The 23,773-nt window shown below is 42.2% G+C and overlaps 1 protein-coding gene across 1 annotated transcript in view; it reads right to left on the bottom strand.

The window, feature by feature from the left end:
• TYR (tyrosinase) overlaps positions 1 to 23,773 on the bottom strand; it is an 85,425-nt gene that overhangs the window by 37,451 nt on the left and 24,201 nt on the right. Inside the window, exon 3 of the mRNA XM_077842238.1 lies at positions 1,679 to 1,826. Within this exon, the coding sequence (XP_077698364.1) occupies positions 1,679 to 1,826 (148 nt within the window). The remainder of the gene's footprint in view (positions 1 to 1,678; positions 1,827 to 23,773) is intronic.

The raw sequence follows: 23,773 nt of genomic DNA, 5'->3' as shown, positions 1-23,773 counted from the left end.
ATCCAGGTCAGGGAACTGAGTTGAGACACAGTAACAGAGTCGACTGCTGACTACCAGAGCTAAGGATCAAGTCAGAAGTCAGAGCTGAGGGTTAGAGCCAGGAAGCAAGGCATAAGGTCTGGAACTGGAAGGGAGGCAAGGATCAGGCACGGAGCAGGACCATGGTGGGAACTAGGAGAGAAAGCAGGAGCAGAGCAGAAGGCTGGAGCAGGATTGGGTGCAGAATGCAGACACGAGCAGGGTCTGCTGCTGCTGCGGGAAATCACTTAGTTGCTCAGTCAACTTCTTGTGCCTCGTTCTGGCTTAATTAGCATGGTCGGACCAATCGGTGGAGCTGGGCAATCCTCCAATCAGCACTTTTGTGCGTGGTGCCTTGGCTGAGGTTGTAGTCCTACTAGCTCCTTGGCCCTTGGGGTTTCAGCAGACTTCAGGTGGCAGCCAGCATGTGATGGCTGCCTGGGAACTCGCAGGCCTGGGCCTGAGACTCAACACATCACATGTTGGCTCTTATATAGTCTGTGATCCGTTGTAACCCTCAGATCTTTTTCTGCAGTAGTTCCATCTAGCCAGTTATATTGTGTTTGTGCATTTGATTTTTCTTTCCTAAGTGTAGCACTTTGCATTTGTTTTTATTGAATTTCATCCGGTTGATTTCAGACCAATTCTTCAATCTATCAAGGACATTTTGAATTCTAATCCTGTCCTCCAAAGTGCTTACCACCCCTCCCCTCAGCTTTGTGTCTTCCCCGGCAAATTTTATGAGCATACTCTTCACTCCATCATCCAAGTCACTAATGAAAATATTGAATAGAACCAGACTGAGGACTGACTGCTGCACAACCCCACTAGATACATTCCCCCAGTCTGACAGCAAACCATTGATAACTACTCTTTGAGAACAGTCTTTCAACCAGTTGTGCACCCACCTTACATTGATTTCATCTAGACCATATTTCCCTAGTTTGCTTATGAGAGCGTCACGTGGTACTTTGTCAAAAGCCTTACTAAAATCAAGATACATTATGTCGACAGCTTCCCTCATCCACTAGGCCAGTAACCCTGTCAAAGAAGGAAAATAATCCTTCTCTTAGTAATTTTGTCCATTGTTTTCAGAACTGAGGTTCTTTTCCTGTTTCTAACGAACATGACTTCCTTCGGTTTGATTTTCTTTTTGCCTGCATAACTACAGCTCCTTTCTGTTCCAGCTGAAGGCGTTCACAGTTGTGTGTCTCACTGAAAAGTTGGACTTTGACATTTTTATTTATGAACAATTGATATGATTTTTTTTCTTATGAATGATCGATTCGAACAAAAGTAATATTTGGAATTGAGAGGAAGGGCTCCATCTGATCATAGCAATATTAAAGTAAATCACATTTTTGACTCAGCCTTCTTGACACAGAATAAGTTTCTATCACCACAAAATCACTGAATTATTATTAATACATTTGTCTTTCAACACTCTTTTAATACAGTGAACATTCAAGCAAGTATGAAAATTACAACACAATTGCTGTCAATTAGATTAAATGAATGAAGAGCTCAGTTATGTACAGTATGTTTGAAAATATTGTAAGTTTAATAGCATCTAAATTATCCAAAGTTTGATACTAACATTAAAAAAGCACATTTTAAATACACAAAACAGATCAGTTTTACGAGGAAGAGTCAAACTCACCTGTCAACGAAGGCATGGTGAAGGATAAAGATGGGATCATTAGCAGATCCTTGTACCTGGGACATGGAGCCATTCATATAGATGTGAAGTGCATTATGTAAACTGCTTTGAGACATGTTCGCTATTCCAGTCTGTGGATTGGCAAAGCCTATATGTGAAGAGGAAATCATACACTGATATGAAGATGTGCATAATTATTCTTTCAATAAAATAGAAGCTCAAAGTACCTACTAATTAGATTTCATTTATGTTCAGCTCTTTAGTATAATACTAAGATAAATGTTTAAAGAAAGAGCACTAGTATACTTGGAAGGCACATCAGAGATGACATTAGAAGAAACTAAATTAAAACTACTGCTATAAAACTAAAGCAACATGCCACTACACGAACTACTTAATTGATTTATATTTTTAATTCTTTGTCCAATATTTCTGGCTGGTAAAGCATTCTAAAACCCCAATCTTGAAAATATTTATGCATGTGAACTTTATTCATATGAATAGGAAATGTGTTTGGGCCCAAACCTACTAAGGGAATTATTTTACTGACTTACTGTGTCTCTGACAAATCACAGATAATTGGTGAAGCTGTACAAGTCTGAGAAAAGTAAATGAAAGGAGATTGACCCTGGCAATTACTAGTCCGTAAGACAAAACAACCTGTTGTGTTTTGTGATATACTTAGACTGCAAGCTCTTTGGAGCAGGGGTCATAGTTTTTATTATGTGTGTACAGTGCTGAGCACTTTTCCCTGACTGGGTCCTTTACGAATCACTGCACTGCAAAAAGTAGGAGTAGTAAAAGGTTGGAACAAATAGTCGGCTAGGTCATCCCCTTTCATAATCAAACCTACAGGACAGGGCTCTGGGGAAAGAAGTCTCTTTGAGGGTTGCCCTGAGGACTGGACTTTTAAAGGCCACAGGGCCCATCCCCAAACCCAACAGACACTGGAGAATATGTGACACCTGGCCCCTACTCTAGGGGCCATGTGTCCCCATACTGGTTCTGGCCCTGGTAGCCCCAGTGGTCCCTTCTGGCCTTAAACTCTGAGCTCTCACCTAGCTTCCTGCTAGCACAGGTGTTCCTTAGCCAGCAGGAGATCCCTCAGAGTGTCAATACGGCACTGTATTGTCTCTTTCTCGGAGTCTCCATGGTTATATCTACGCTGCAATTAAAATCCCATGACTGGCCCATACCAGCTGACTTGGGCTTGTGGGGCTCAAGCTGTTTGATTGTGGCTGGCTTGGGCTCAGGCTGCAGCTCTGGGACCTTCCCACCTTGCTGGGTCCTAGAGCCCAGCCTCCAGCCCGAGCCCAGGCATTTAAAGAGCCCCTTAGCTCAAGCCCTGTGAGCCCAAGTGGGCTGGCAGACGCCAGTCACAGCTTTTTAACTGCCGTGTAGACATACCCTATGGTGTCAGGGTTAGGATAATCTCTATAGGCCCTCCTGGGTCCTGTCCTACCCATAGGGTTGGGGGACTTTCTAATTGCACAAACCCAAATACCCTTTCCTGCTCACTGCCCCACTCCTTCTCTGCACCCCACCCTCACTCACTTTCACTGGGCTGGGGCAGGGTGTTAGGATGCAGGAGGGGGTGAAGGGTCCAGCTGGGAGTGCAGGCTTTAGGGTGGGACCAAAAATGAAGGGTTCAGGGAGTGGGAGGGGGTGCAGGCTCCGGCTGAGGGTGTGGGCTCTGCGGTGGAGCCAGGGATGAGAGGTTTGCCTTGCAGGAGGGGGCTAAGGGCTGGGGCAGGGGATTGGGAAGTGGATGGAGGTACAGGGTCTGGGAGGAAGTTAGGGTGCAGGGCAGGTTCCTACCTGGGGCAGGAGGTTCGGGATACAGGTGGCGATTACCTCAGGTGGTTCCCAGTTGGTGGTGCAGCAGGGCTAAGGCAGGCTCCCTGCCTGCCATGGCTTCATGCTGCTCCCAGAAGCAGATGCCATGTCTGGCCCCTAGGCCAGGCGGCTCTGCGCGGTGCGTGCTGCCCATGTCCTCATGTGCCTCCCCCGCAGCTCCCATTGGCCACGGTTTCTGGTCAATGGGAGCTGCGGAACTGGCGCTGTGGGTGGGGGCAGCATGCGGAACTTCCCTGATTGCCCCTGTGCCTAGAGGCCAGACATGCCGGCCACTTCTGGGGAGCTGCGCAGAGCCAGGGCAGGCAGGGAGGCTACTTTAGCCCCACTGTGCCGCCAACCAGACTTTTAACAGCCCAGTCAGCGGTGCTGCCAGGGTCCATTTTCGACCAGGCATTCCCGTCAAAAACCGGATGCCTTGCAACCCTACCTACCCACTGATGCTGTAGTGGGGTATTACCGAAGTTGGTGTTAAATGTGGTATTTCTTTAACCTAGCTTACTATGCTTCTACTCTCTCTTCTGAATCACTCCTTAAAACACTCTACCAGAACACACACACATGCTAGGCCTCCCTGACACTGAAGTATATCAGAACAGACAGAAAATCTTTTTAAAATAAAAACTTAACAAAAATAGTGGAACTAACAAGATGCCTTCAGCGCTAAAGTTCAGTGCTCCATCGCTTCGTCATATCTCATCTCCTGTCCATACATTTTACATTGTTTATTAAGGTTGTAAATGTAGTAAGGCAGAAACCTTGTCTCTTTGTCCGGAAAGATCCTTGCATGCTTTGAGAACAGCATAAATTATAATATCTCAAGTAACCTGGGAGAGTATTTTATTATATCACGAAGCAGTAAAGTAATGGGGGAAGCAGAGTGGTCTAGTGCGGTGTTTCTCAACGACTGGTCCATGGACTGCTGTCGGTCCCTGAGAACTCTCTGACACAGGTTAGGAAGGCAGCAAGCTGGATCCTGGAATCAAAAAGGTTGAGAAACACACTAATCTAGTGTACAGGGCCCTAAATGGGGATTTTGGAGACCTGGGTTCTACTCCCAGCTTTGGGATTGATCTTTTTGTATTTCCACTTCACCTCATATGTCTTTGTCTGTGTGTTTAGATTGTAAGATCTTTTTGGAGTCAAGGACTGTTTCTTACTATGTGAATGTGCGGTGCTTGGTATAATGGGGCCTTAATCTCATCTGAGGCTTCTAGGTGCAAGTGCAGTGCTTCTAATAGTAGTAATAGTCCCTCTCCATAAGTCTAAAATTTTGAGCTCATTTCCAGTTGTTGAAGTCTCACAATGATGTTGACAAATCCAAGGGAAATCAGAGAAGAAGAATGATGATCAAGAGACTGGAGGAATTGGCTTCTGAGGAAAAAATTAAGTTCTACATAAGCATAGCTGGAATAAGATGAAAAAGGGACACATATCTGAAAGGTCTGGACACAGCAGGGGAGGAGTGGAATTACCTAAGGTGGTATATGGGGAATTAATTAGTAATCAGATGAAATTAATATAGGGGAAATTTAGATCAGGAAAAGCTTCCTGATAGTAAATATTAAGCTGTACAATAGTCTCTGAAGGGAAGTGATGGGAGCCACATCACTTAGAAAATTTAAAACTGGATTGGACAAAACACTAGAAAACGTGTTGTATGGGGCAATCTGGCAAGGACAAAGAGGTATATTCTAGTTCAGCCAGAAGTTATTGGGTTTTCTGGAATTACTGGTGAAATTTTATGGCATTTTTTTTTCAGGAGGCCACACTAGATGATCCTAATAGTTCCTTTTAGTTTTAAAAACTATAAATCTAGGTACTCAATAACGTGGTAAGTTTCTTTCAGCTCTCACTTCTATGAAATGGTTCTATGAAAATCAGCTGGAAAAAATCTACTTGTCAGGCTTCTTAAAATGGATAAGACTTCAGGCCCTTCACTTGTATCATACTATAGCTCATTATGGTGGGGGAGGGCTGAAGGGAGATGGGTAGAGTACTATTTATATTGCTTCTAGAGTACTCTGGCCAGGAAACTAGATGCTTTGACAAGTTTCAGCCCTAAAAATGGTGTTAGCACTTGAGTTATCATATGAAAAGGGTTATAAAGAATACTTCTGTATTCTAAGATGCACTGGATCAGGGCAGCCTCTTCATAGGGAAATCTCCCAGAGAGCCAGTTTTGCCTAATGTGGACATTGTCATTCATACCACCCACTGATTAACCGGGACAGTATTAGAACTAACGGCTTAGGTCATGTTTAATTCTAAGCTGTGGGCTCTTAATGTGGAAGATTTCATATAAATATTACAGATAGAAGAAATAATAATTAAATGCAGTGAGTATCACTTTTACCTGTGTGTTTTTACACAGTACGGCCTTTATTATGATTTCACTTGAATTCTTTTCAGACTTGTTTGAAAGGGTCTCAGAGCAACCATTTACTCAGGGCAATGGGTGATGAACCAGGCTGAGCCAATTCAGAGGAATCTACAATACTAAAATAATTTTGTAGCATTTTAGGGAAAATTGTACTTCCATGAGGAAGAGAGGGAGTGAATCTGTAATCCACCACTATGATAAACCTCAGAAGTTCTTGGAGGGAAGCCCCATCGGAACGTGATGTGCTAGAACCAGTAGTTATGGCTGGATCTTAAGTTATTGAGCTCAATAGGAGCTTTGCCAGTGATTTAAGAATTTTATTCTGCTACAATTTAAAGACCACGTACCTGGTTCTGTTCTTGCTCCTAGCACTGTAAATCAAGAAACCAGTGGTTCAATGGAATTGAACTGACCTCAATGGAGCTATGCCAACGTACACCAGTTGGACCTGTGGCCCAAACTTTATTATAGATTGAGCTGATAGCGTCACCTATAGTTGCCCAATACTTTCCATTATAATTATATACATGCAGTCTTCATAAAACATTCAAGTGTCTGTCTTTTAATAGATGCTATTTCATTATACTAACAGTCTACCAGCAGAGATAATGGAACTCCATATACAATCAGTCAGGGACACAGCTGTATAAACATAGTGCAAGTCAAGTAGTGTCTTCCTTCATTACTCCTCATTTGCTGCTGAATTGACAGCATTAAGTGTATCTGGTAGATTTCAGAGAGTATTCAGGGCCTCGATAGTATTATCAACATTAATTACTGCAGTGATGCGGCAAATGTCCCATACATCATACCACCTCCTGCATTCTTTTGGTGTATTATTTAACATTTCTCACACTCTATCACTTAACCACATAAAGATATTTAACTATTTTCAGGGTTGTTGGATTTTATAAATGCACTTAAGTAAAAGTCACTTTGCACTATTTCCAAGTCAAGTGCTAAGGACACCAATCACTTTGAAGGTGACATTTCACTCTCTAAGGTGCATGCCTGGGTCGCATTGACTCCAACACATCTGGGGATGAATGTGGCTGTAAGAAGAATTCCATGTTGCAGAGAAGCACACACTCAGACTGATGTGTCTATTTTATATACATGAGAAGGGTAAAATAAGGCCGTGTCTCTGCTATGGGCACTAAAGTAGCATAGCTTCAATACTGTAGCTATGCCATTGTAATCCCATTGAGTAGATGCAGATTGCCACAACAGCAAGAGTTTTCCATCAGCTATAGGAGCCAAGCAACCAGTAGCTAGGTCAACAGAAGCATTCTTCTCTCAGTCTAGCTGTGTCTACAATGGGGGCTAGGCTGGCATAACTACAGCACTCATGGGGGTGGATTTTTCACACCTCTGAGTGCCATAGTTATGTAGACCTAAGTTTTAAGTTTAGATCAGGCTTAAGTTAAATAACATGATTCTGAGGATCGGATCTTCAGCTGATTATGGAAGATGTTGGCACTATACCTGTTTACATCAGCTAAAGCGCTAGCCCTTAGCAATCTTTTTATAGGAGATATTTCAGGGCTAAATTCAACAGTGCAGCTGATGTTTTTGGTAGCTACATGTAACAATAATATCATCTAGCTCTCACACAGAACTTTTCATCAGTAGATCTCAACGTGTTTTACGAAGGAGGTCACTGTCATTACCGCCATTTTGCAAAAGGGGAAACTGAGGCACTGGGACTTACTCTAGGTCACCCATCAACAGAGGTGGGACTAGAACCCTAATTCCGAGAGTTCCCAGTTTAATCACAAAATCACACTATAAACTTTATTTTAGCATATGATTAGTCTAATACTTATCTCACACTGGTGTAACTTAGGAGTCATTCTACTGAAGTCAATCAGTTTGATCCTGAATTCCAGTTCCACTCATGTAAAACTGGAGTAACTCTATTGAAGTAAATGGAGTTATTCTGGATTTACACTAACTGAAATCAGAATCTGACCCTATGTGGAGTTATATTGGTACAAAACCTGTGTAAATAAGATCAGAACCAGGTCCTAACTATCTGGGCTCAAGAGCTCGTGTAAAGCTATGAGGGTAACAGCAGGTATCTTGTAATGCAGTGGTCAAACTAGGTCAAATTACAAAGGATGGATATAAACAAATAACACAAGTATGTAGAGACAAAATTAGAAAAGCCAAGGCAAAAAACGAGATCAAACTAGGTAGGGACATAAAAGAAAACAAGAAAACATTCTACAAATACATTAGAAGCAAGAGGAAGACCAAGGACAGAGTCGACCCATTACTCAATGAGGGGGAAAGACAATAACAGAAAATGTGGAAATGGCAGAGGTGTTTAATGACTTTGTTTCGGTTTTCACCAAGAAGGTTGGTGGCGATTGGACATCTAAAATAGTGAATGCCAATGAAAATGAGGTAGGATCAGAGTCTAAAATAGGAAAAGAACAAGTCAAAATTTCTTAGACAAATTAGATGTCTTCAAATCACCAGGGCTTGATTAAATGCATCCTAGAATACTCAAGGAGCTGACTGAGGAGATATCTGAGCCATTAGCAATTATCTTTGAAAAGTCATGGAAGATGGGAGACATTCCAGAAGACTGGAAAAGGGCAAATATAATGCCCATCTATAAAAAGGGAAATAAGGACAACCTGGGGAATTACAGACCAGTCAGCTAAACTTCTGTACCCGGAAAGATAATGGAGCAAATAATTAAGCAATCGATTTGCAAACACCTAGAAGATAAGTAACAGTCCGCATGGATTTGTCAAGAACAAATCATGTCAAATGAACCTGATAACTTTCTTTGATAGGATAGCAACCCTTGTGGATGGGGGGAAGCGGTAGATGTGGTATACCCTGACTTCAGTAAGGCTTTTGATACTGTCTTGCATGACCTTCTCATAAACAAACTCGGGAAATACAACTTAGGGCATGGCTACACTTGCTAGTTAGAGTGCATTAAAGCAGCCCCGGGCTCACTGACTCATGACCCATCCACACTGGCAAGGCACTTAGAGGGCCTGGACTGTGCAGCTGGAGCGCTCCTGGAGTTTGAGTGGGAGTTCTGTTGGAGGAGAAGGTATTTGTGTTTGGTTTTGTATTGATAGTATTTGTATGTGTAGAGGCTTGTAGGGGCTTTGTGCTGGGAGAGAAGCTGAGCCCTGATTAGGGGCAGGGCTTCTTTGACTAGGGGTCCTAAAAGGTAGCAGCCAGTCAGGCAGTGGCACAGACAGCTAAAGCAGCACAGGAGCTAGCAAACAGAGCAGTAAACAGGGGAGTTTGAGTGGGAGTTTGAAAGGGGAGTTTGTTTTGTGGTGCTTGTTTCTTGCTGTGGGTGGTGGTGTTTTGGTGTGGTTTGTGTTTCCCAGATTAACAGCATTTAGGTGGGAAGGCTATGACAGATACAGAGGCAGCAGTGGGAGTGACCCATGTAGTGGAAGACACAATGAAGATGACTGGATGTGGAAGCTATGGTATGTACATGATCCTGGAGGGGGCACCTGGTAGGAGTTTTGTCTGTATGAAGTGCCGTCTGATAGAGCTGATGGAGGAAAAGATCCGAGGTTTAGAGATGCAGGTGGAAAGTCTGGTAGAGTTTAGGAAGGGGTTTGAGCAGATTATGGAGCAAAGACATGAGGTATCTGAAGGGAAAAGCTCAGACTTGCAGATGGAAGCAGGACTGGGGAATTCTGAGGGGAGACTGGGTGAGGAAAGTGGTCAGTGGAAGCATGTGACTAAAAGAACCAGGCAGAGGAAAAGACGGGCTAGTGAAGGAGAAATAGAGCTTAAGAATAGGTTTTCAGAGTTGGAAAATGAAGAAGGGGCTCAGCAGGTAGTCACTGAAGGTGGAAGGGCAAGGAAGAAGAGAAGAGCGGCTAGTCTTATAGGAAAAGGGGAAGAGTTAATGGAGATTACACCAAATATGAGCCCCAGGAGGATACAGAATGGGTTAAAGAGGATTACAAGGGAGAATAGGAATGGAAAGAACTTGCAGCCAGAGGGAACAGGGGATAGACTGGAGAATAGCACTGTCACTAGGAAAAGGCAGGTCTATGTGACTGGGGACTCTTTACTGAGAAGAATAGATAGGCCTGTAACCAGAGCTGATCCAGAGAATAGGAGGGTGTGCTGTCTTCCAGGTGCTAAGATACAGGATGTAGACCTGAGGTTGAAAAGGATTCCAAAGGGAGCAGGAAAGAATCCCCTAATTTATCCTTCATGTGGGAACAAATGATATGGCTAGATTCTCGCTGGAAAGTATTAAGGGAGACTATGTTAGGCTGGGGAAGACGCTTAAGGAAATTGAGGCTCAGGTGATCTTTAATGGGATTCTGCCTGTTCCTAGAGAAGGGCAACAAAGGTGTGACAAGATTATGACTATCAACAGATGGCTCAGGCAGTGGTGCTATAAGGAGGGCTTTGGGATGTATGGCCACTGGGAGGCATTCATGGACAGAGGACAGTTCTCTCGGGATGGACTTCATCTGAGTAGGGAAGGAAATAGACTTCTAGGATGGAGGCTGGCACAACTGATTAAGAGAGCTTTAAACTAGGAATTTGGGGGAGATGGTTGGGAGATGTCCAGGCAATCTCCACGCCAGAATTTAGCATTGAGAGGAAAGAAAATGAAGTAAGAGTGGATACAGCCGTGGGTAGGAGGAAGGGCAGTGTAGATACAAGTCTAATAGGTTATACTGGTAGTAAAATGACCGTGCCTAATAGGGTACAGAATGTGAGTGAGGCCAAACAGCAAAAATTAAGATGTTTGTACACTAATGCAAGGATCCTAGGTAACAAATTGGAGGAACTAGAGCTACTGGTGCAGGAAGTGAAACCAGATATTCTAGGGATAACAGAAACATGGTGGAATAGTAGTCATGACTGGACTACAGCTATTGAAGGGTATGTGCTGTTTAGGAAAGACTGAAGTAAAGGTGGTGGAGTAGCACTGTATATCAATGATGAGATAGAATGTAAAGAAATAAGAAGCGATGAAATGGATATGACTGAGTCCGTCTGGGCAAAAATTAAATTGGGGAAGAAAACTATTAGAGCGTCCCCTGGGATAGTGCTTGGGGTGTGCTATAGACCGCCGGGATCTAATTTGGATATGGATAGAGCCCTTTTAAATATTTTTAATAAGTAAATACTAATGGAAACTGTGTGATCATGGGAGACTTTAACTTCCCAGATATAGACTGGAGGACGAGTGCTAGTAATAATAATAGGGCTCAGATTTTCCTAGATGCGATAGCTCATGGATTCCTTCAGCAAGTAGTTGCTGAACCGAGTAGAGGGGATGCCATTTTAGATTTGGTTTTGGTGAGTAGTGAGAACCTCATAGAAGAAATGGTTGTAGGGGATAATCTTGGCTCAAGTGATCATGAGCTAATTCAGTTCAAACTGAACGGAAGGATTAATAAAAATAAATCTGCAGCTAGGGTTTTTGATTTCAAAAGGGCTGACTTTCAAAAATTAAGGAAATTAGTTAGGGAAGTGGATTGGACTGAAGAATTTATGGATCTAAAGGTAGAGGAGGCCTGGGATTATTTTAAATCAAAGATGCAGAAGCTATCGGAAGCCTGCATCCCAAGAAAGGGGAAACAATTCATAGGCGGGAGTTGTAGACCAATCTGGATGAGCAAGCATCTCAGAGAGGTGATTAAGAAAAAGCAGAAAGCATTTAGGGAGTGGAAAAAGGGAGGGATCAGCAAGGAAAGCTACCTTATTGAGGTCAGAACATGTAGGGATAAAGTGAGACAGGCTAAAAGTCAAGTAGAATTGGACCTTGCAAAGGGAATTAAAACCAATATTAAAAGGTTCTATAGTCATATAAATAAGAAAACAAAGAAAGAAGAAGTGAGACCGCTAAACACTGAGGATGGAGTGGAGGTCAAGGATAATCTAGGCATGGCCCAATATCTAAACAAATACTTTGCCTCAGTCTTTAATAAGACTAAAGAGGATCTTAGGGATAATGGTAGCATGACAAATGAGAATGAGGATATGGAGGTAGACATTACCATATTTGAGGTAGAAGCGAAACTCAAACAGCTTAATGGGACTAAATCAGGGGGCCCAGATAATCTTCATCCAAGAATATTAAAGGAATTGGCACAAGAAATTGCAAGCCCATTAGCAAGAATTTTTAATGAATCTGTAAACTCAGGGGTTGTACCGTATGATTGGAGAATTGCTAACATAGTTCCTATTTTTAAGAAAGGGAAAAAAAGTAATCCGGGTAGCTACAGGCCTGTTAGTATGACATCTGTAGTATGCAAGGTCTTGGAAAAAATTTTGAAATAGAAGGTAGTTAAGGACATTGAAGTCAGTGGTAAGTGGGACAAAATACAACATGGTTTTACAAAAGGTAGATCGTGCCAAACCAACCTGATCTCCTTCTTTGAGAAAGTAACAGATTTTTTAGACAAAGTAAACGCAGTGGATCTAATTTACCTAGATTTTAGTAAGGCAATTGATATCGTGCCACATGGGGAATTATTAGTTAAATTGGGTAAGATGGGGATCAATAGGAAAATTGAAAGGTGGATAAGGAATTGGTTAAAGGGGAGACTACAACGGGTCCTACTGAAAGGTGAACTGTCAGGCTGGAGGGAGGTTACCAGTGGAGTTCCTCAAGGATCGGTTTTGGGACCAGTCTTATTTAATCTTTTTATTACTGACCTTGGCACAAAAAGTGGGAGTGTGCTAATAAAGTTTGCGGATGTTACAAAGCTGGGAGATATTGCCAATTTAGAGAAGGACAGGGATACCCTACAGGAGGATCTGGATGACATTGTAAACTGGAGTAATAGTAATAGGATGAAATTTAATAGTGAGAAGTGTAAGGTTGTGCATTTAGGGATTAATAACAAGAATTTTAGTTATAAGCTAGGGACGCATCAATTAGAAGTAACGAAGGAGGAAAAGGACCTTGGACTATTGGTTGATCATAGGATGACTATGAGCCGCCAATGTGATATGGCTGTGAAAAAAGCTAATGCGGTCTTGGGATGCATCAGGAGAGGTATTTCCAGTAGGGATAAGGAGGTTTTAGTACTGTTATACAAGGCATTGGTGAGACCTCACCTGGAACACTGTGTGCAGTTCTGGTCTCCTATGTTTAAGAAGGATGAATTCAAACTGGAACAAGTACAGAGAAGGGCTACTAGGATGATCCGAGGAATGGAAAACTTGCCTTATGAAAGGAGACTCAAGGAACTTGGCTTGTTTAGCCTAACTGAAAGAAGGTTTAGGGGAGATACGATTGCTCTCTATAAATATATCAGAGGGATAAATACCGGAGAGGGAGAGGAATTATTTAAGCTCAGTAGCAATGTGGACACAAGAACAAATGGATATAAACTGGCCACTAGGAAATTTTAGACTAGAAATTAGACAAAGGTTTTTAACCATCAGAGGAGTGAAGGTTTGGAATAGCCTTCCAAGGGAAGCAGTGGGGGCAAAAGATCTATCTGGCTTTAAGATTAAACTCGATAAGTTTGTGGAGGAGATGGTATGATGGGATAACATGGTTTTGGTAATTAAATATTCATGGTAAATAGGCCCAATGGCCTGTGATGGGCTATTAGATGGGGTGAGATCCGAGTTACCCAGGAAAGAATTTTCTGTAGTATCTGGCTGATGAATCTTGCCCATATGCTCAGGGTTTAGCTGATCGCCATATTTGGGGTTGGGAAGGAATTTTCCTCCAGGGCAGATTGGAAGAGGCCCGGGAAGTTTTTCGCCTTCCTCTGTAGCATGGGGCACGGGTCACTTGCTGGAGGATTCTCTGCTCCTCAAAGTCTTTAAACTACGATTTGAGGACTTCAATCGCACAGATGTAGGTGTGAGGTTTTTTTGTAGGAGTGGTGGGTGAAATTCTGTGGCCTGTGTTGTGCAGGAGGTCAGACTAGATGATCATAATGGTCCCTTCTGATGTAAATATCTATGAATCTATGAATCCTCCTCCACGAAAAGCATAATGCTTGATGCGCCTCGGCTGAAACGCCCCAGCGTCAGTGTGAACGAGGTGTTGCATTACTGTGCTCTGATCGGCATCCAGAAATGTCCAATAATCCTCTTAAGTCAAGTGGCCACTCTTGTCATTGTTTGGAATCGGCTGCAGGAATGCAGATATGACCTTTCAAAGTTCCGTTTTTGACTGCTGGGATGCTTATCCGGGACAAAGCAACCATTAGTGTGGAATGTTGCATGAGAGGTGGGGAGAGCAGGGTCTGCTGCTGTCTGAACTTACAACACAGCATTTTGACATGCTCTCAGCCCCCCCAAAACCCACTCTCTCTCCCCCCACATACACACAACACACTCCCTGTCACACTCCACACCACCCCCCCATTTGGAAAGCATGTTGCAGCCACTTGCATGCTGGGATAGCTACCACAATGCTCTGCTCTCTGTGGTTGTTGCAAGAGCTGCTAATGTGGCCACGCCAGTGTGCTTGAATCTGACGGTGTGGACACGTGTGGTGTTTAGATGTTGCTTGTAATTATTAGAATTGGGAGCACTGGCTGCTGGGAGTCTGAAAGGACAAGAAACAGGAATGAGGGGGAAGGAGTTGAAGAGGCTGAGGGAAAGCTACTGAGGGTACAGCAGCAGCTTGGAAAAGAGGTTTCCACTTCAAAAAATAAAGTCCTGTTGAAGTTTGCTAGTACCTTGCCTACAACATTTTGTCAATGAGGATGGATCTTCTGCCTCTGAACCCACCTGCACTCTTTCTACAAAGCCCAGATGAGCCTCCAATTGCTTTTACTGCCTGGATCCATATGTCTGAGACTTATCTGCTTGCAATCAGTGCTACAGAGATTTCTGAAGTAAGAAAGCATGCTCTGCTAATCCACTGCCTTGGAGCAGAAGGGCAGCGTATATTTTACACTTTTCCCCTTGCAGACGATAAATATGAGACTGCACTAAAGTTCTGCATTAAAGAACTTTTTTGTACCAAAAGTGAATGTAGTAGATAATCGCTACAGGTTTTGCCAGCGTGAGCAGAAACCAGGGGAGACTATAATGCAGTATATTGCTTCCCTGAGGAGTCTGATTGTAATTTATGACTTTGGGAATAGGACAGACGAGATGATTAGAGACCAGCTCATTGAGAAAACAACCATGCTTCGTGTAAGAGAACGTTTACTTCTAGAACCACAACTTACACTAGAAAAAGCAATAACCATTGCTACCCAGATTGAGTCAGCTACAGCTGAAGCCAAAATAATGAGCATGGATACAGGAGGCACAGTCCAGGCCGTGAATCCTTTGCAGAAAAGTTCACTATCCACTGAAGACAAAAATTACAAGAGGAAAACTAATGGAAAAACCACCAAATCAGCAAATTCAAAATACAGTAAAAGCATGTTTTCACTGTGGATCCCCACAACACCTTGCAAGCTACACAGGATGTCCAGCAAAAGTAGCTCAGTGCAATCATTGCAAAAAGATCGGGCATTTTGCTAAAGTATGTCACAGCAGCCAGTTCAATCAACAGGTGCATGCAGTTACAATACCAGATGTTACTGTGCTGAGCATGGACAAAATCACTACTGCACATATTCCAGAACAAATAAAGTGCACGGTAAATGTTTCCACCATACCCTCAGGCAAATCACACTCTATTCAGCTAATGTTGGACACTGGCTCAGCAGTATCTATACTACCTGATTCCATCTATTTGCATTACTTTAAAGATATGCCTCTTACTGAACCCGAGCTTCACTTGGTGTGCTATTTGAAAAACGATATTCCGTGGCTGCCTGCCAGCAATAGTTACTTTTGGTGATTGCTGTGTAACTGCAGCGTTCTACATTGTCCACAAAGGCACTCCTATCCTTGGCAGAGATTTATTGGCTGCTTTAAATCTCAGGGTAGTTAATGGACGAATCAATCTTCCTCAGCAAAGCACTCTTGCGGTACACACACCAGTTTCAACTGGGACCCAACACCAGGTTGAGGAGAAACTCGGCTGTGCTTATGGGTTTCTGCATAAAGTTAAAATGTGGAATAATGTGATGCCTGTATGACAGAAGTTATGGCGCTTACCATTTTCAGTCAGGGAAGCTGTTTCAGAGGAACTTTAGAAAACTTGTTCAAAAGGGCATTATTGAGGAGATTGACTCCTTGGAATGGGTTTCACCTATAGTAGTGATGCAGAAGAAGGGGGGAGGCAGTCGCCTTTGTGTGGACTTAAGGGAGCCAAATAAAGCTATTGTGATTGACAGCCATCCTCTTCCTCACAGAGAAGAAGTATTTGCAGAACTCTGTGGAGCAAAGATGTTTTCTACTCTTGATTTGCAGAGTATATACCACCAGGTTATGTTGCATGAAGATAGCAGAGACCTCACAGCATTTATTACACATGAGGGACTATTCCATTTTAAACATGTTCCATATGGTCTCGCGTCAGTCCCAAGTGACTTCCAAAAAATGTCATTGATTTTGAAGAATCGACATGGAGTTCAGTGCTATTTTAATGATATTATCGTGTTTGGAAGTACTTTGGAGGAGCATGACAACAACCTGCAGTCTACTAAACTGCATCAGCAAAGCAGGCCCCAAGCTCAGTAGGTCCAAATGCAAATTTAGACAAACTGAACTCTCCTTTCTGGGGCATACAAGTTCACAGGCTGGACTGAAACCTGATCCAGCTCATACCCTGGCAATTTCAAATGCTCCTCCTCCAACAGATTTGCAAACCTTACGTTCCTTCTTGGGTCTTATCTCCTGCTATGCAAAATTCAGTCCCAGTTATGCTTTTGTCATTGAATTGTTAAGAGAATTACTACGGAGAAGTTCAACCTTAGTGTGGACAACGGATGTACAAGCTAGTTTCGAAATGGTGAAAGACTTGATTGTACATAGTCCAGTACTTGCACTATTCAGTCCTGCATTGCTCACAATTGTAACTACTGATGCTTCTGATTATGGACTTGGGGCTGTCCTCACACAACTTCATGAGGACAACACAGAAAGGACTGTTGCATTTGCTTCAAGGACACTAAGAGAAAATATTTTACAGTCAAAAAAGAAGCACTTACTTGTGTCTGAGCTACTGAAAAATGGAGAACTTACCTGTGGGACCGCACGTTCAAGTTGTGCACAGACCACAGCCCTTTGACAACGTTGCTCACCAAGAAAGGACTGGGAAGAGCAGGGTATCATATTGCTAGATGGTCTGCAAGGCTACTCTTTCAGTTATGAACTGGAATATAAGCCTGGAAACCAAAATGTGGTCGCTGATTGCCTTTCTTGCCTGCTTTTGCCTTCACCAGATGGTCCATCGGAGGATGATGTAGTAGTTGCACTTATTACACGCACTCTTACTGCAGTTACAAGAGAACAATTTCAAGCTGCTTGTTCACCATGTCCAATTCAACAAAAACTACGGGAATTTCTGACAAAGAGATGGCCCAGTAACCCTAAAAACCTTGACCCAGTTTTGCTGCCTTATTTTAGAGTTTGGGATGAACTTTCTTTGCTCGATGGCTGTGTGCTACAAGGAATACACAGGCTACTTGTGCCAGAAGAATTACAGTCAAAACTCCTACAGCTGGCACATGATACTCATCAAGGAATTGTCAGAACCAAACGAAGACCATGGGATCTGTATTGGTGGCCAGGGATGGACTCTCAAACTGAAGCACTCATAAAATCCTGTGTCACTTGCCAAATGCATGATAAGACAGCAGTGACATGTACCCCTCCATCACAGCCTGTTCTTCTTCCTGAATCTGCATGGGAAAAAGTGGTAATTGACATTGTAGGACCCTTTGATACTGCTCCAATTGACTGTCGTTATGCCATCACCTTAATAGACTATTTCAGGAAATGGCCTGAGGTAGCGTTTACATTGCAAATCTCTTCTGCTACAGTAATTAAGTTCCTTTCTTCAGTTTTTAGCAGGGAAGGTAACACCAAAGAACTGGTTTCAGATAATGGTAGTCAATTTATTTCCCTGGAGTTTGATACTTTTCGAGCAGAGAGAAGGTCATCCCTATATTACCTTCAAGCCAATGGGTAAATTGAACGGTTTAACAGAAGTTTAAAAGAGTTTGCAAACGGCTAAACTGGAAGGGCGATTGTGGATACCCTTCACTACTGATTTCTTGCAAGCATATTGGGCTACACGACATGCCACAACACGAAGATCACCTGCAGAGTTAATGCATGGGAAACAGATGAATACTAAACTGAACATTGTTGGATTGTTAAAGGCAAGACCTGATGCAACAACAGAGGATGATGTGAGAAAAACAGTTTAACAGAACCAGGCAAAGTATAAGGCTTTCATAGACAAGTGGCGGGGTGCTAAGGAACCAAAGTTTCAGTGTGATTCCTTCGTTAGAATACAAAAACCTGGAATTTTACGCAAATGGGAACATAAATTCACAGCTCCTCTTAAAATCATAGAGAAGAAGGGACCTTACACGTATCGACTTTCTGATGGGCGGTTATGGAATGCTTCTTATCTTGCACCTGCCTATGCACAAAGAGGAGATTATGCCAACACCCAGTCTGCATGGATGACTTCACCGTAGTATCAACACAACAAGAGATTGCACTGGAACCGGAGCTTGAGAAATGGCCTGTCAGACCCAGACGACCACCTGTCTGGACTAGAGACTATGTTATGCACTATCTATAGTGTTTTTAGTGTAATATTTCTGTCAACAGTATAGTGCCTTGTTTCCTATTTGTTCCTGTGGTTAGAACAGCGTTTGTTGTAACTGGGAGAGTTTCTTAAGAGAGGAGGGAATGTGGTGTTTAGATGTTGCTTGTAATTATTAGAACTGGGAGCACTGGCTGTTGGGAGTCTGAAAGGACAGGAAACAGGAAGGAGGGGGAGGAGTTGAAGAGGCTGAGGGAGAGCTACTGAGGGTGCAGCAGCAGCTTGGAAAAGAGGTTTCCACTTTAAGAAATAAAGTCCTGTTGAAGTTTGTTAGTACCTTGTCTGGCTACTACAACAACACCACGCTGCAGCACTTTCCCTACTGCGTTCTCCGAGGGCTGGTTTAACTCTCAGAGCTCTACATCTGCAAGTGTAGCCATGCCCATAGGTGGAGCTACTATAAGGCGGATGCGTAACTGGTTGGAAAATCATTCCCAGAGAGTAGTTATCAGTTGTTCATAGCCATGATGGAAGGGCATAAAATAGAGTCCTGCAGGGATTGGTTCTGGGTCCGGTTCTGTTCAATATCTTCATCAATGATTTAGATAGTGGCATAGAGAGTACACCTAAAGTTTGCGGACGATATAAAGCTGGGAGGGGTTGCAAGTGCTTTGGAAGATATGATTAAAATTCTAAATGATCTGGACAAACTGGAGAAATGGTCTGAAGTAAATAGGATGAAATCTAATAAGGACAAATGCAAAGTACTCCACTTAGGAAGGAACACTTAGTTGCACACATACAAAATGGGAAATGACTGCCTAGGAAGAAGTACTTTGGAAAGGGATCTGGGGGTCATAGTGGATCACAAGCTAAATATGAGTCAACATTGTAATGCTGTTGCAAAAAAAACAAAACACCATTCTGAGATGTTTTAGCAGGAGTATTGTAAGGAAGATATGAGAAGTAATTCTTCCACTCTACTCCACATTGATTAGGCCTCAACTGGAGTATTGTGTCCAGTTCTGGGCACCACATTTCAGAAAAGATGTGGACAAATTAGAGAGAGAGTCTAGAGAAGAGCAACACAAATGATTAAAGGTCTAGAAAACATGACCTATGAGGGAAGATTGAAAAAACTGGGTTTGTTTAGTCTGGAGAAGAGGAAGACTGAGAGGGGACATAACAATTTTCAAGTACATGAAAGGTTGTTACAAGGAGGAGGGAGAAAAATTGTTCCTCTTAACCTCTGAGGATAGGACAAGAAGCAATGGGCTTAAATTGCAGCAAGGGTGGTTTCAGTTGGACATTAGGAAAAACTTCCTAACTGTCAGGGTGGTTAAGCACTGGAATAAATTGCCTTGGAATCTCCATCATTGGGGATTTTTAAGAGCAGGTTGGACAAACACCTGTCAGGGATGGTCTAGATAATATTTAGTCCTGCCTTGAGTGCAGGGGACTGGACTAGATGACCTCTCAAGGTCTCTTCCAGTTCTATGGTTCTATGTTTTGATGTGATTTTTTTTTTTTTAAAGAAAACAACTTTGGGATAATGAGAATAATAATCCAAAATCAAAATATAGTCTTTACCTGCATATGCAAAGAAATCCATACCAACTTTAGACCATGCCCTTAACTGTTCATTGTTTATCAGCATAGACTATGTTACCTATTTAGGTTGATATTTTTGACCTTTCACACATTTTAACAGTTTTCTTTATCTTCATTTGTGGCCAGCGCAGTATCTCTCTGGCTCTGTGTTTTTCATTTCTCCATGCCCAGGTGTCCTTAATGTACTCTTGTGAGCATGTCAGCTTGTAACATCTTAGACACTACTTTTCTATCTCCTCTAAACAACATGCCATCAGTAACAGGCAGTTCTGCTTTGAACTTTAAACTCCACATGCCCCCCACACATCGCCTATGACCTCAAGGGTTTAAGAAGATTGATATTTTCTGCTGGTCTTCTTTCCCACCAAAGCCAGCCTGAATCTCTTCCAGGAGTCTGCTGCATTACCCGAGAGTTTCAACTCCTTGGGGACTTTTAGTTGCTCCATCTCTACTAGGACTCCTTTACTCCTTCACCACAGTGCTCTTTTTTCTGTCCTCTCTTCTACCTCACTCTGGTCCCATGTGCTATCTTGTGAATTCATAAGAAGGAGAAATAGGCTGGACTCTAAGTAGTAAGGCTTGATTAGAACTTCCCAGTGATCTGTCTAGTGAAGCTGCCACTAGACTGCTTCCAACCACTTCTCCCCACTAGCACCAGTCCAGTTCCCTCTAACACAATTCCCTCTTTCCTCTGCTGCGGCACACCTTGATACCTTTAATTATTTTGAGGCACACCACCATATTGTGTGAAGATGATCTCGCCTCCTTATCGCCTCGGCTTACCACCCTTGCCATTCACAGTCTGTACAATAAAGTTAATGATGGTAACATTATGCTGATCACTTTTATTGTACAGACTGTGACAAGTATGCTTGAATTGGTGTTGGTCCTGCTTTGAACAGGGGATTGGACTAGATGACCTTCTGAGGTCTCTTCCAACCCTAATATTCTATGATTCTAAGTATTTTCAGTCGACTCTCACATTCACACCAACAAGACTCCAAATAAAAATAAATTTTTAATATATGATGAACAACAAATAATACAAAAGTTGTACCAATCAAGAAACATCAACTAAGGATATTATTATGTATCAAGACTTATGGCATTACCTTTTCATCTTTGAGGCACTTCTTCTTTTGTATGACTTTGGAAGTGAACAACATCAAATGCCAAACTCCAAGTCAGAGATCCAAGCCTCGCACTGTCCGACACGGAATGGAACTCTGAATTCAATGAACAGAGCAGTGCTGTACTCTGTGATGAATGACCACAAATTATATGAAAAATAAATAACAAAAAACTTTTTAATGAGACATCTGAGCTTGTCTTGATGTGCAGAGTCTTTAACCCTGGGAGGAAATGTTGACAGTGCCTCTCTGAGCTCTTGCTCCATCGACCACACATGTTCTCTTTGTTCCTGATGTAAGTCAGGCTTGAAATATTTAACTCGCATAGGTATGTTGTTGAAAAGGGCAACAGAATGGAGATAGCATGGTCATAGATTACAGGATAGTCGCCTTCCACCAGAAAGAGTCTAACGGTATATCATCAAACTTTATTTTCAAAGTGTGGTCCATCCTTAATTCGGCAAACTGACCTTGAGCCATTATTGTAACAGTCTTAGCGCTTTGCATTGCAGAGGAACTCCAAGGATTTTGGAACCAGTCTATATTAATAGAAGGAAAAGAAGAACTGAATTTTTCTTCCAGACTTTCCAAATGCTCAGAAATGACATTGACCAAATTACTGCCAGCAGGATCTGCTGCATTTGCCAAGGAGAACATTTCTATTGTTCCTTTTGCTACTTTTTCACACCAGAGGGCTAACTTAGACCTAAACCCATGCTGTGCTGAAGAGAGATGCTTGTTTTCACCTTGCATTTTCCCGTTCAGCTAATTGAGACAGCAGAATATATCAATCAGATAGGCAAGCATTTTGCAACATGTACACGGATTTGATTGCTGATGTGCCATTGATTTCTCCACAGGTAGGAACATTTTGATCTCCTTTCTCAGCTCATACAAGCATGAGAGAACTTTTCCATGGGAAAGCCAGCATATTTCAGTGTGAAAAAGTAAACTTGGGTGCTTCACTCCCGTTTGCTTACACAGCAAGGCGAAAAGGCATGATTTTATAAAGTTCATTAACAACAGTTCTTTTGGCAGTGTTTTGGTGATGAGAGTTTCACAGTGCAGGAAACACTGGCTCACCAACACTGGGTTTTGTTCCCTAACCTTGCTTTACAAACGCCTTTCACTTTGCCAGTCATGGAGGTTGCTCCAAACACTGATACAATTTTTCCAGTGTGGTTCTCCTTCTTCAAAGTAGACTGTCTCACTGAATATTTCCTCTCCAGTCATGTGACCTGACAGTTCTTTGCAAAACAAAACCTTTTATTTGATACTGTCTCCATCAACGTACCTTACATGAGCCAAAAATTGAGCATGGCCACAGATAAGTCAGTTCATCAAGCTGCAATGCAAACTTTCTGCTTGATTTTAATTTTTCTTGGAGCACCATCTCAATATCATCAATGCAGTGACTTATCGTGTTATCTGAAAGAGGAACTTTTTCAATTTCCTTGGTTGCATATGCACCTAACAATTACTCTTATGATTTCTTTGCATGCTAGTAAAATTAATGTCTCGGCCATTATATGTGGCTTTTTTGCCTTTTCTGCAAGCTCATTGAACACGTAGCTAGCTTCCAGCGCTTTGTCAGAAACAGCTGCACAGTAGATCATCAGTTGTGCTTGATTTTCATTCTGATCCCCCAAATGCATAAAAAATTATGTCCTTTTTGGCAAGGGATAAATGTTTGCTTGTAAGGTGTCATTTTAACTTACTTGGCACCACGGCAAAGTTTGAGAATTTCTCCCTGCACATGAAATATTGTGGAAGAGGGCAAGATGGTTTACCTGTAGACTAAAATCCATATTGGAGATAGCTCTCACAGAGGTGTCGGTTCACCACTTTCAGTTTCTTAGTTTTATGTTCATCACTGCGAGTAGAGGTGGAACCACCAAAATCTTTTTTCTTCAAATATTTGTTCATTTTGGGGTCATACATCTTGAAATTCAACACTTTAACTTTTGAGATTTTTAAGATCTGAAAAACACACAACCACCACTTGATTCCCATAATGTCAAGGTCATATGAGTGTAGACTCAATGTTACGTTATCATAGGTCATTCTTAATTTTGTCTCATGTATATTCATGAGCCAATCCAGAACAAGGCTAGTAGGGTTAAAATCAAAATAACCATGGCAGCTAATGTTAGATAGTTATCTGTCTTTTGTGCCAGAATTAACATTTTCAACATTAACATGGAAACTAACATTAAAGCTAAATATAAGAACTCTGGACAAAAGCATGCTCAGTGGAGAAAGTGACATGCACTTGAGAATAATATTTTGGCATAACAAGCAATTAATAATTAATCATTTCTTCTCATTCCCAAAATGTGTGTGACTTTCTCTGCTGTTTTTAAATGCAATATAATTAATGACAGTGCTGTTCTGGGTCAGGCTCATTCTAGCTTTTACCCCCAGTGAAATGTAAATATAAAATTTAGGCTTGAATTATATGTCTTTTTTTATATGAATCATCGTCAAAGACTCATTGC

The sequence above is a fragment of the Eretmochelys imbricata genome, chromosome 1 (assembly GCF_965152235.1).
Source record: "Eretmochelys imbricata isolate rEreImb1 chromosome 1, rEreImb1.hap1, whole genome shotgun sequence".
Taxonomy (NCBI): Eukaryota; Metazoa; Chordata; order Testudines; family Cheloniidae; genus Eretmochelys; species Eretmochelys imbricata.
Note: the sequence above shows the minus strand (reverse complement) of the source record. Positions and strands in the feature narration are given on the sequence as shown.